This window comes from Excalfactoria chinensis, chromosome 3, assembly GCF_039878825.1.
Source record: "Excalfactoria chinensis isolate bCotChi1 chromosome 3, bCotChi1.hap2, whole genome shotgun sequence".
Classification (NCBI taxonomy): Eukaryota; Metazoa; Chordata; class Aves; order Galliformes; family Phasianidae; genus Excalfactoria; species Excalfactoria chinensis.
In genome coordinates, this window is record NC_092827.1 from 95,659,981 (window position 1) to 95,672,782 (window position 12,802).

At 46.4% G+C, this 12,802-nt stretch overlaps 1 protein-coding gene across 1 annotated transcript; it reads right to left on the bottom strand.

Moving 5' to 3' along the window:
* Window positions 1-5,796: 5,796 nt before the first annotated feature.
* Window positions 5,797-8,031, bottom strand: LOC140249942 (carbohydrate sulfotransferase 8-like). Its single transcript, XM_072332218.1, has 2 exons — window positions 7,932-8,031; window positions 5,797-6,608 (listed from the first exon to the last, which is right to left on the bottom strand). Exons 1-2 carry the CDS (start codon window positions 8,029-8,031, stop codon window positions 5,797-5,799), a joined length of 912 nt encoding a protein of 303 aa, XP_072188319.1.
* Between the last annotated feature and the right edge of the window lie 4,771 nt (window positions 8,032-12,802).

Sequence of the window (12,802 nt, forward strand, 5' to 3'; positions counted from 1 at the left end):
CTGCCACAATGTCAGGATGAGTGTTTGACAAGCTCTAGCTATCACGTCAGGAAGAAACTAATTGGATTTCTAACTTCTGGGGCTGTCTTAGCAGCTTGAATGATGTGAAGTTAGTCCACGTATTTGCAAACCAACTTCCAGAAATTTCTGTTAAATAAATTCCTTCTGGCCCACTGTGTGAAGAAACCTTTTTCAGCAACATGGTACCTTAGGTGAGGCAGGAATTGGGCCTCACATAATGTTGTTTTATAAGGGAAATATAGCAGAGGAGAGGGGTCTGTAGAGCACAGTCTTTGCTTGAATTGTTATATGGCTATCAGGGCAGTTTGTGTAGGCTTTCCATCTCCTTAACATCTTTCTGAGTTGGCTTATATTCGCAGTTGAGTATCTAATAGCCAGGCAGTTGCTTCTCTAATGCACAGGGGGGGCATCTTCAATTCAGAATTCTTTTTGCAGAGGTTTATAAACAAAACCATTCTTTTTTAAGAATTAGTGATTAATGTAGTCTGTATTGTGCCCACTCCGTACTGCACTCACATATTTCACTTCAGCTTTGATACCCAATCTGTCAGAGGGAAGCATGGCGCTGAGTTACAATGGAAGCTTTATGAGCGTGCAGGTGTTTCTTCCTTGCAGGCAGAAATGCTTTAAGTAGAGGGATGTGTGTTATTCCTGCCATATTCAGCACCAGCCCCACTGGCCCCTTTTCTGAACCAGGTTGGTAACTCATCTTTTCAATAGAGGCTCTAGATTTATACTGTCTCTCTGACTTTCTTTGTCCAGGGGAAAAAAAAACAACACCCAAACATAATGCAGTTAAACTATCACTGTTTGTATTGCATTTATTTCCCTGCATATTCCCTCTTCATCAGTAGTGGAAATACTGTGACCCTGAAAAATGGCCATCTTTGTTCCTATGACTTGGTGGAGTGTCAGTGGCATTGGCAAGCTCAGGTGAATCATGCATCTCTTTTTCAGAGGCATATTTGGGTCACTTCCCCTACATTCTCAGCTGGAAATATTGCCTGACATTTGCCAAGTGAACTTCTACTAAGTTGCAGACGTTGAACCAGATTCCCCTCACTTGTACACTAGTGGCTAAAGCCACTGGGTTTGCCAGTGAACATTCACGCTCTCTGTAATTTGTAAGCAAGCTCTGCTAGTCACTTTGCTAGGTTATGATTAATATTCCCTTTTACATGCTGAAGCTCAGATTCATATATATATATGTGTGTGTATATATACAGATGGCTCTGTGTCACTTAACATGTGGTGGGACTGAGATGGGTCAGTGACTTCACACCAAAATGACGCAGGTAGTAATGAGCTTGGACTTTACCAAATGAGGCATCTTTTAAGGCAGATTACACTCAATCTGTAGCATTGCCTCAGGCAGCTTGACACTGCTGCTGGGTGCACGTCTAGAGTAACAAATCACAATTAATGCCTCTTAACTGTTTCAACAGCAGTAATGGGTTTCCAAAGTGCTACTGCATCTGAGTAGGAGAATTAGAATTCTTGTCTTTCCTTGTACATAGGTAATGCAAGCTATGGTTATAATCTAACCTTACAGCAATTCATTGTCATCCCATGAAAGTGCAGTTTGTTTGTACCTTTGGGCATGTTTGCATTTATCTGCATACTTTAGTGTCTTATAGGTAAAAAGGCCTAAGAACAACCATGCTTTTTCATGGAAATAAAAGGGAAATTTAATGGGGCTCTTAATCCTCTGATATTCTTGTAATTGAGGGAAGAACTTGGTCTCACAATAATACCACGTTATTAAGGGTACTGAATCATAAGTTGGGGCTCAGGAAGTTGAGATTTTGCTGTATATTTACCTACTGCTGAAGGAAAACAACTTTGAAAAGGGCTTTGCAGGCAAAGGGTATCTCACAACTTCTCTAACTATCAGGGGGTGTTAGATGACAAACAAGTATGTTTAGTTCTATTATCTATTTCTTTCTCATTCAGTCTTTTTGTAGTCATAAAATTGAGTCTTTGTGATTGTTCAGAATGAACAGAACAAATTATCTATTTAAATGGCTGGCTATCTTCTTAGTAATTAGCAAGATCTTACACTTGCAGCACAATATATTGTTACTTGCAGGTGCTTTGTGGCCTATGCTGTGGAGCCAAAGTGTTATACACTTAAAGCAAATATCGTTTTGTAGCAATGGCATTAGGGTAGTTGTCTCTGGCATGGGGTTATCAAGGCATCTACTAATGGGGCATGTGACATCTCCATTGAAAAGGAGAACTTAGTCCTGGTCATTCTCAGGTTCGAAGTAAAGAGGAAGGATAAGCTTGATTGAGTAGGCTGAATTTCAGCAAGGATTTTAAGTGTTATGAGCTCACCTTGCTACACATGCTAGGGTGACCCGCTGGTATAAACAAACAGGTTTAAGGTGTTCTTTGAAATGGTGTGGGGACTTCTATGCTGTGTTTGGGTTAACTCTCTTCTACGAGCATAATCTGAAAGTTCTTTTCAGTTTACATTTCTCCTCCTCAGCAAGCTGCCTGCTAGTGAACTTTGTTCCTTTATGGATGTGCCAAAGTCCTAAAGGAAATATTGACTTAAGCAGAAGATTCTTTGAGACTTTAAAGTGTTCTTAACACTATATGCCGTCTTTTCAAGCCTTGTATTATTGCTTTTCTCTATTTGTTGTTAGAACAAGTGTCAGACTGTCTTAAAAAGACCTGAGCTGATGAAACAGTCCAGTCCTAAAGGATCCTGGGACTACCAGGTGAGTTATCTGTCTTTGTCACCAGACAAATGAGCATTGTCACACCATTCTCATTGGCACCCCTTGAATGCAGATGTATCTTCCTGCATCTCATTCGCAGGGCTGCGTGTCCTTTCCTACCTAGAAACATTACACATGACCTCTAAGAAATACTTAACTGCACTCAAAAAAGCAAAGGAATTAAGTAAAAATAGCGCTGGAATCTTCTAGAAATAATGAAGAAATAAGACAATTCATTAGAGTCTGATCTTATGCCCTAACGGTTTATGCTCAGGTACAGAGCATCGCCCCTGGCAGTTTGGACCCAATCTGTGTTGGTTCCAATCGATCTCCAGTGGGAAACTGCAGTGAGTTATTTTACATTAGGGATGAATACAGTTTAAAAGATAGCAGGAACAATTGAGCTTGACAGAAGCTGTTGAGCACTGGCCAAGAGTGGGTAGATGGATTGCTCCTCCTCATATGAAACCACAGTGCACCAGTTTCATCAGCTGTGCTGACTGATTCTTTATTTCTGTCTCTCAGAACATTCGTGCATTGTTATGGATGCTGGTACCTGTCTGGATCCAGCCGTAGATACAGGACAGGTATGTGAAGCAGTATCACTAATTTCACCATATCAGAGATCACACTGCTCTCAGGCTGTTCTAAATGAGCCATTAATCCTCTTCATCTTGTGCATTTGCAGATTGTAGTTGGGTACCCAGCGAGACATTTTAGGCTGGCTGTGAAAACCAGTTTGACCCACAGATAACTGTGCAACAGACACAGGGTTGTGAATCCGGAGCTTATAATTAGTACGAGGAGCTTATGTATTCTGTGCAGTAACAATCACGAAGACGTCGTTGTGCAAATAAAGGTAATAAACACGGGGATGTGTGATTTACTGAGAGGTCTCGTTAGACATCTGCACCTCCTTACCCAGCCAGGGCTGTACTGTCCCTTTGCTAACTCTAGGTGTCAGTGTAATGCAACTCCAGTGATGCCGCCGCAGGATTTCATTCCCTAACACGGGCACAGAGTACGGAGCTACCTCATGTAGCATGTCCTGCACTTAACAGCACATGCATTTGTCTGTACGGGTAAATGGCTTCAGCTGCCAGGGAAATACAGTGATACCACCCTGCGAACACAGGGGTTGTACAAAGGTGCCAAGCTGTACTCAACAGAAAGGTAAAGGGTTTAGAGATGAAAAGGATTTAGCCAGGAATGGGGGACTGAGAACTCTGAAGTCATCGCTGTTTGTTTGTTCTTGTGCAGCAAAGAACAAAAGTGTGTAATGAATGTAACCTTGTTTGGATGTTTTTGTGGATAAGAGCATCTATCCAAGGCCTTGGGCTCTTTGTTGTGAAGGATCTGTGCTGCTCACCTGAAGGGAACTTGTACATTTGAGAGCCTGGGATGTACGGAATCCCCGTGTTTGGAGACACCCCAACAGGATTCTGTATGTCCTCTTTGTGACTGCCCAAAGAACAAGGCCGCTTATTCATCCAGGGTATACCTGCAAGATCTGCAGGCCTTTAACTGCTCGATGCTTGTTATGCATCTGATAAAGAAATAACGCGTGTGTCAGAGCAGTTGAATTTATTATGTAGGCTTTATTCTGGGTTCAGGATGCTTTTCCGTTCTTTCCCAGAACCACGAGTGCTGCTCTTTGTTGTAAACAGGAACAGAAGTAGCCTGCACTCTGCCGCTCTGTCTTCTCCTGAAGTCCTCGTTGCATTTCCCTGGCAGTAAGGACTCTCCCTGTGAAACCAGGCTTATAAAAGGGGACCACAAGGCAGTAGGACTATAATGGGAGAAAACAATCCGTGTTCAGGTGGTTCAGCTACTGTGATTCATTGATTTCTCACTCTGTTTCCTCTAGGAGAGAAGATGGCTGCCACATTATAGCTGCGTTGTAGATTCAAGTGAAGTGTGAGTAGATAACATCATCTAGATGTAACTAGAAATCCTACAAGCTTCATTTAGAATTGCTGCAAGGATGGGAGACACTCGTTGCAAGACAGCATGAAGTTGCATGATTGTTGTACTGGGGGAGAATTATCACCTTATCACCTGTTCATAGTCCAAAAAGCACTTAAAAGCACTGAACCTGGACAGACAGTGGGCTGGACCTACTATGACCACTCAGCACATGCCACTACAAAGAGGAAGATAAGGAGGAATTTTGATGTTAGCTAACTGTAATGAAGGCCTTAAGTATGTAATGGCAGTGGTTCAGTGGGAGATCTTAAAATGTGACCAATAGCTGATTCATCCTAAATTAAAGAGGATTTCTTTGTCTACAGCAAGCCTAGGGCTATGCCAGGGAACTGATGGCATTTTAGTTGATGTGCTGTCTTGTCTTCTCTGATTAAAGATGAAAAGTAGAGATGCTAAGGTTTCCAACAAGATACTGATTCGTTTGACACTTTTGGCCTATTTCCTTTTTCCCTCATCTTTTAAACAGCAGAGGATGTCAGAGAAAGGGCCTGGCAGGAACGAAGTGTTACTGATTATTGTTCCCGAGGTGATTTATAACAGCCTGGGTGAGGGACAGGGCAAGGGCAAAGCTGGGGATGGGTTGGCTCTGGATGCTCCCTAGGGTCTGTCTCTCAGTTTAATGCTATGGCCTTGCTACCTTTTCAGGGCAACACTTAGTTCTGCTGAAATTAAGGGAATTGTATATGTTTGGGAACTCGTGGAAGGGTGAAAGGGCCCTTGGTGGCTTGTGAGGATGGGAGTGCATTCAGTGCCCATGAGGATGCTCCCAGATGCTGGGTTTACTGGAAGCTATTCAATCCACCACAGTGGGTGTGCAGTTTTCTAAGCTCCAATGCCATCCTGAAGCCATGTGTTTCTCCAGTGCTTGGTCCTGCAACTTAGCAGCATAAAGGACCTTTGATGCCTTGTCCGTGGCAGTGGCCAATCTCAATTCTCTTCCTTGTCAGTTGAAGCTGTGGCATAGACAAGCACACAGCATGGAGTTGTGGGTCTTCAAGAGTTCGCCTAGTTCACAGCACTTGAATTAATGCTTTCTGAAATGGTTCCTCCAGATGGAGCGTTCCTACCAGCTCTCTGGGGTGCTGCGATGGTCTGACAGCAAGCTATGAGAAAATGGGAAAGCAGAAAGGTCCCAGCGGTAGAAATGAGCCAGCTGCTGCTTCTGCTGGAGGGACAGCTCGCTGAACAGCTGCTTGGACAGCCAGCTGTAAGTCCATAGCACATGGCGGTCGGTGAGCTCGGGGAGGTGGATATTAGCCTTCAGCCTGGCACGCTGCAGCAGGTGGCCCAGCTCCTGCTTCAGGAAGCCAAACATCAGCACGTAGTCGTACTGAATGAGGCAGGGCAGGCACAGGCTGACGAGTGGTTTCCAAGCCGTGCTGGCATTTTGCAGTCCCATGTCTAAAGCTTCCTGGACAAAGCTGCTGAAAGAAGAGCCGCTGGGCATGCTTTGCAGGTAAGCAGCGATCAGCCTCTGGAAGGGGTCCCTGACAAAGAGCACTTTAGTGTAGGACCCTATCACAGCCTCTATCGTGCTCAGGTTGAGTTTGCCCAGCTCTGTCTGCAGAGTGTGCTGCTGAGGGTAGGGAAGCGGTGCTGGGAGTGTCCAGTTTTCTTTCTCTTCCAGCTCTTCCAGCAGCTGCTGCCATCCCTCCACCCCTGTTGCTGGTACCTGGCAGTAGAGGAAGTTCAGCTTGGTGCTCACCCTCACCCTGGAGAGCAGATGAGCTCTTTCCTCCCAGCTTGTCTGGAGCATGGTGGCTTTGCCTGGCTGGCTGCAGAAAGCTCTCAGGCTTTTCTTCCTGAGCTGCTGAACATGGAGGAATGTATCTAGTGTCAGAGTGAAATCCTCCTCTGCCTTGGGGGCCAGGTCACCTGGGGAACACCATACAAACACAGGAGGTGAGGGAAGCCTTGCTGTGACCCTGAGCCAGCACCTAAGATGCTGTGGGCAGGCTCTCATCCAGTTAGTGCTGTTATTTCATGGGGTTAGAAGGGATGGTGGTTTCTGTTCCTGAGCTCTCTGAGCAGCTCCCTATGACTATGAAAGCTCACAGATGCCCAGACCCTGCTTTTCCCAAGCCATGGATTTTTGAGTGGTGATTGGAACAGTAGCTTTGTGCTACAGAGCTGGTTCTCTGCTGAATCTGTACTTTTGTTTTTAACCCCTCTCTTTCAGCAGGGATGAGCTTGCCAAAGAGCAAGTAGAATCAGAAGTGTTCAGAGAGACCAAGGAGAGGTGAATTGGTTTGTGTATATATAAATACACAACCCCCTACAAGCCTCTTGGGATCTATGAAGAGTTAAACATTGTTTAAACATCATTATACATTTGGTATATTAAACATATACCAAAGTGAGAGACCATTCTCTGTAGCTAGAGGTGATTTAGGACTCCACATGGCTTAGTTTCTTGCATCACATTGGCATATAAAGCTCTTTCTCCTGAAGATGAAAAGGAAAAAGCAAATCAAAAGCTGAAAGCAAACATGAAGAGTGAGAGCCAATAAAAGGACAGTCGACAGTTGCTTTGAATTTGTCAAATTTCAGCTTTGCTCCTTACTTTTTATCTTCTTACTGTCAATGTGATGAATCCATTGCAGGCTTAAGGCTCACATCAAGGCAGGGATGAGTATGTTCCTTGTGATGCATGTTTAGTACCAGCACAGCTGCCTGGTGCAGGCGTTTGGCAGCCCTGAGGGGAATGTTATGTTGATGGTTTCTCCTGGGTCCTTGGGAAGTTAAATATTTTCCTCAGATTTGGGGATGTTTTCAGACAGGGAAGATAAACCCTTCTCAAAACTACGGAAAAAGGACTCCAGGAATGCAGGGAAAGAATGCAGCAATGATTGAAGCTACCTTGAAATCATCTTTGATGCACCAAGACCGAAAACACTTGCAAAATACAGCCATGGCTTTGCCCAGGATTGGCAGGGACTGGAGGGGAACATGCATTATGAAGGCAGCAGATGCAATATCCAGTTTACCCAGCTCCCTCCAGCTTTCCCCCAGGAGCAGAGCCTTGTTCCCTCCCATTTCCCCATAGCACAGCTTTCTTGAGTTACTTCCATGAGCCTGACACCTTGTTCTTCCCCACCCCAAGATAAAGAACCCCTCTGGGGACATAAAGCCACAGGGCCCCATTGGTGAGAGCTGTTCCTGTGGCATGGAGCAGCTTGGTCTCGCTGTGAGCATTACCTCCTTGGCCAGATATTGGGGTCCAGAGGAGCAGCTTCCAGGTCACAAGGGTGGTGATGCCCAGGGTGGCTACAATGACAACGCGGAGGAAGAAGCGCATGGCGGAGCTGTACTGGGCCCCCAACACAGAGCGGGTGCAGGCATGGAGGACGGGTGTCAGGAACTTCCCATGTTGATTTAAGGCAAAACACGCCCAGAGCCTGGGTTAAAGTACTGTTTGGGCAGCTGTTTGGCTAAGGGGCAGGGAACACACAGCACTTCCTTCTGCTTTACATTTACAGGAATGGATCTGCTTTTTAAATCAGAGATTGAACCATCCCCAGCACTCGGCCACACTGCATGTGCCACAGCACAGCGGTCCCCATCAGAAAGGAGCCACGCACCAGCATCCCCACGCAGAGCCAGGTGGGGTGAGGCATCCACAGATGTCGTTCCCCATCAGTATAGCTGCATGGTGAAATGCTGTTCGGGGTGTCAGCAGCACCGGCTATAGGGAGCTGCACAGACAGGTGCATCCTTGCACCATTCAGAGGCTACACAAAAGAAGTTCGGTGGCTTTCTCCACACCAGCAGCAGACTGCACTCACAGCAGCATTAATCTTGTGTTGTTGCAGCAGCTGCAGAGATGCCTCTTGCATACAGCCGAGACTGCTGTGAAGGTAGGGATGGGACGGAAGAAAGGAGCCTCTTTTTTCTCTCTCTCTAACTTGGGCCTGCTATTTATATGCTTAATACAGCGACTTTTTTGTCCCCGAGGTCTTTCTGTTTGTTTTGGATATTTGTTTTGGTGCTGGAAACCTTTCTCAAATGTCTGCTGACACTTCAGATTGAAGCTTAGAGCTGGGCTTTCCTCACTCATCATCCATAGACCTCTGTATGGTGAGGTGGCCAATAGAATTCAATCTGAAAAGCTTCCTGCCCCGTGTTGTAGAGGGCAGCATCGTTTTCAGACTGGAGTTTGAGCCAGACGGGAAAATGCATCCTGCTATGAAACGCAGCCGTACAAAGGAATTAGGGAGTTCATTTGAAGCTTCACCCGTAAATCCTTATTTAGGAAAACTCTTACGGCTACGAATGTGAGAAATAAGGCTTCCTGATACTTTAAACAAGTAAAAGGATCACCTGAGTAAGGATTTCCAGTTTTAGCCCAACCAATTGCTCAAGCTGTGTTGCCTTGGGCTCGCTTTATTTTTTTCTCATAGGACTCAAACCCTTTGGAGATATTCTTCTATGTCAATAAACATCCTCGTTCTGAGCCTTCTCACATTCCTCCCACACTTTAGAGTTCTGCAGAGCATTGTTTTGTGTGACCATGACCTACCCAAAGCACTGTTCCTCCTGATGCCGGCCTTCGTGGCACGCAGATGTGAGCGGAGGAAGGCAGGTCCCACTGCCTGCTCGTGGGAAAGGGAGCTTTTCTAGGTGACGACAAATGCTGCTGTGTTCAGCAAGGGATATTTTTTACCTTGGGGATAAAGGAAAAGCTGATTGGAAGCTTTCTTTTTCTCCTGCTTCTTGTTTGGAAGGCTACCATTTGGAAACGGAGACAGCATCCAAATTTTGCTCATCTCAGAGCAGCAAACGGTGTGAAGTTGGACCAGTCACTGCAGAAATGTGGCAGCAGCCAGGGGAGAACAAGCTGCCCTGTTCCCAGAGCATCACTTGGAGCCGGATGAGACTTTTGCACTTGTCCACGAGGGGAACAGACTTACTGCAGGTCACAATGCACGCTCATGAGGCTGCCCTAACTGTGTGGGGCAGCTCAGGACAAGGTTTAGCACTTCACCACTTTGAGCTGGAGCAGTTTGACAACAGCAGCTCCTTCAGACTTCTGGTAATTTAAGAGTTCTAGCCAAGAACGTCCATTTTTGGCCGCTTTGAGTATGAGTGTCTCTTGGCGGGGGGGATTTGTGATGTTTCTCTGCCTTGCTTCCAACAGACAGGGGTGCACTAGGTCTGTATCTGTATCTTCCAGAGCTCGCATCCAGTGCTGCTGAACCACAGGAAAGGAAAGGGGAGAGGAAAAAGTTTGTGTTGTGTTTGAGGAGTGGAGCAGGTAGGACAGTGTTTAGAGGGGTTGTACAACTCCAGCTTCCTGTTTTCCTGCAGCAGGAGCTGTGATTGTCACTTATTATTCAGCTCCTCATCCTGGGAGGAAGACAGTATCAGGCTGCTCGGGGGCAGCAGGATGTTTATGTGATAGGCTGAGTCAGGGTACTGCTTTTAGTACTCTCTGGAGCAGAGTAATTGGGGGAAAACATACATTTTAGATTATATTCTTTTTTAAGTAAGGGTCATAAATACCCGAAGTTCTTTGCCATTGCCATGCTGTACCATCAGGGCCCAGAACCTGATCTTTCTAAGGCAATCATGCCAGAATTTCACAAGGTGCCATTAACTGTTGGTAATGTAGTGATGGTTCGTGCTATTTGACTCCATCGGCTGTTAAACTGAGTACTGGCTGCACTTACATCAGCACTCATCATGGTGAGGAGGGGCTGAGGTAGAACCATGCCTGGTTTACTTGTGCACCGCTTGGCTGTAAAACACCAGAGCAAGTAGGGCCTGACAAGGCTCAGAGCTTCCTGGCAAGGAGATGGTGGTGGAAAAAAAACATAGAGGTGTTGAGAAGGACGTCTGGGTTGTAAAAGTTGTAGCCAAGCTTTGCTGTTCCCGCTGTGGGTCCCAGGGATGGGGAGATGTAGGCTGAGAGGAAGGCAATGACATGGAGCAGGGCATCTTGTGCATCCTGTCATCCCCTGTTCTCTCAGCCATGGGATTCCTGTCAGCCTGGCTTTTCTCTCCCTGTGTCAAGACTTAGAGCCAGGGCTCAAATCAGCTGCTCCCTGTTCAACACTGGTGCTGTCAGCTCAGCTCTTCTCTCCCAGCACTGCCCTTGCCTGAGGTATTGGCTTTGGCCTAGCTGGGGCTGCTCCAGGCCCACCATGATGGACACTGCAGTGCAGGGAAAGAGCTGGGACTGTGAGGCTGAAATACAGCTTTACAGCCTTGCAGGAGGCTGCAGTGAACCCTTGGCAGTTTTAGCTGTGGAATGAGGGCTGTGCTGAGATGTCTGCCCATTGCTCCTCACATTTCCCAAGGGAACGATGCCAAGCTCAGCTGCTGGCTGTGAGATTTCTCTTGGTGGCTGTTTGTTTCCACTACTCCTACAGCGTCTTCTCAAATGCTCGGACATCTTGGCCTTTGCAGTGGTTTTTAAGGAGGGGCAGCCGGGCATGCTTGGGCTCCTCCACACCAGGCTTTGCGGGATGTTTTTTGCTGATGGATGAGTAACATCTTTTGGGAAACTTGGGAGGCCGATCCCAAATGTGTTGCTGTCCCAGAAACGACAGGGGAAAACACACCGAAGATCTGTTTGCTTTACTTCTTTATTTTTTACCCAGACAATAACCCACCGTGTATTCACAGGTTGTTTATATTTAGATAAGGCTGTGCAGCATCCTGTGAAAGGAAAATGACACACATCTACCACTCTGGGGGCAAGACAGCTTGGGACAAGTAGACCTGACTGGAGCAAAGCACAGCCGCCATAGAAACTGATGTTGCTGATGCTGGGGGTACATCCAACACAGAATCCCCATCCCTGGGCTGAGTCTGTGGGGTGGGAGCTCTCTCCCACTTGACTGAGCAGTGGGGTGAAACCATGGGATGCTTTGCACACCCCCTATTATACGATGCCACCCTCCTGGAAACCAAACGCATACTTGAAATGTCTTTGTGGGAGCTTTGTGGGAGCAGCCCACTGTTGCTAGGCACGAGCAGGAAAGTTATTAAAACAAATCTTTTTTTATTATCATTTTTTTAAACTACTCAGAGAGCAATCGCAGAGCCCTTTGCTTGACAAGGGAGAGGTTATGTGGGGAGAAAAATGCATCACCCAGAGGCCCAACAGCCCCTCCATAGCTGGGATATCTTAAGGGATAGGAACATTCTTGGCACGGGGGGATGGCAAGCACTGCTCCTTCACTGCCCGGCTCAGCATGGCCCAGGAAGCTCTGCGGGGTTCACTTTGGGGCAGGAGCTTTGGTAAAGCATCGGGAGCTTCAGCTGCATCCAGCATCCTCCTCCCTGATGTCAACATGGGACGGGAATATTCTCCTATTTATTTCCTCTGGGTTATTTTTATCAAAAAGTGAAGAAAAGAGAAACTTCTCTTCCTATTGTGTTTTGTTGGTGGTTTTGTTTTTTTTACTATTATTATCATCATTTGGGAAGGAGGAAGAGGGGAAATGATTTTCCTCTCTCATTCAAAGCTAGCAAATGCAGCCAAAAATTACTGCCTCCCCCCGTTATTTGTTTTATTGGTCCTAAATCGGGCATTTCAATGGACAGTCAGACTTTTAGATGCCCAACTCCAGATACTCTTAAGGGAGCTGCTGGTCCTCATTTACTGCTTTCCTGGGAAGCTGCTGTTGGTCGGAACTAGAGATGGGATCCAGGCCCTTCTGTGTGATCTCACAGCATTTGTGCTGTGCTGCTTCGATTTGAATGTGAATTCCTTTCTGGTGTAATCAATGCAGTAAGCAGTTCTCAGATGACTGTGATCGTGTTTAGTGCGATCGCATTTGTCTCCCTGCAGGTGCCAAGGTGCATTTCATTTCATTTACATCTCTCCCAATGGGCTGTGGACAGGCAACTGCTTCTCATCACTCTGCAGCACCTCAGATCCTAAAGGCAAAGAAGTTTGAGTCTGAAAAAGCCAAAACACTTCAGCTGCGCTTACAAGCAGCGATCTGGTGCTCCGCATGCCTTGTGCTGTGCATTCAAAGGCAGGCAATGAATCACAGAACATCCTGGGTTGGAAGGGACCCACAAGGTTCACTGACCCCAATGCTCTGCACAGCACCACC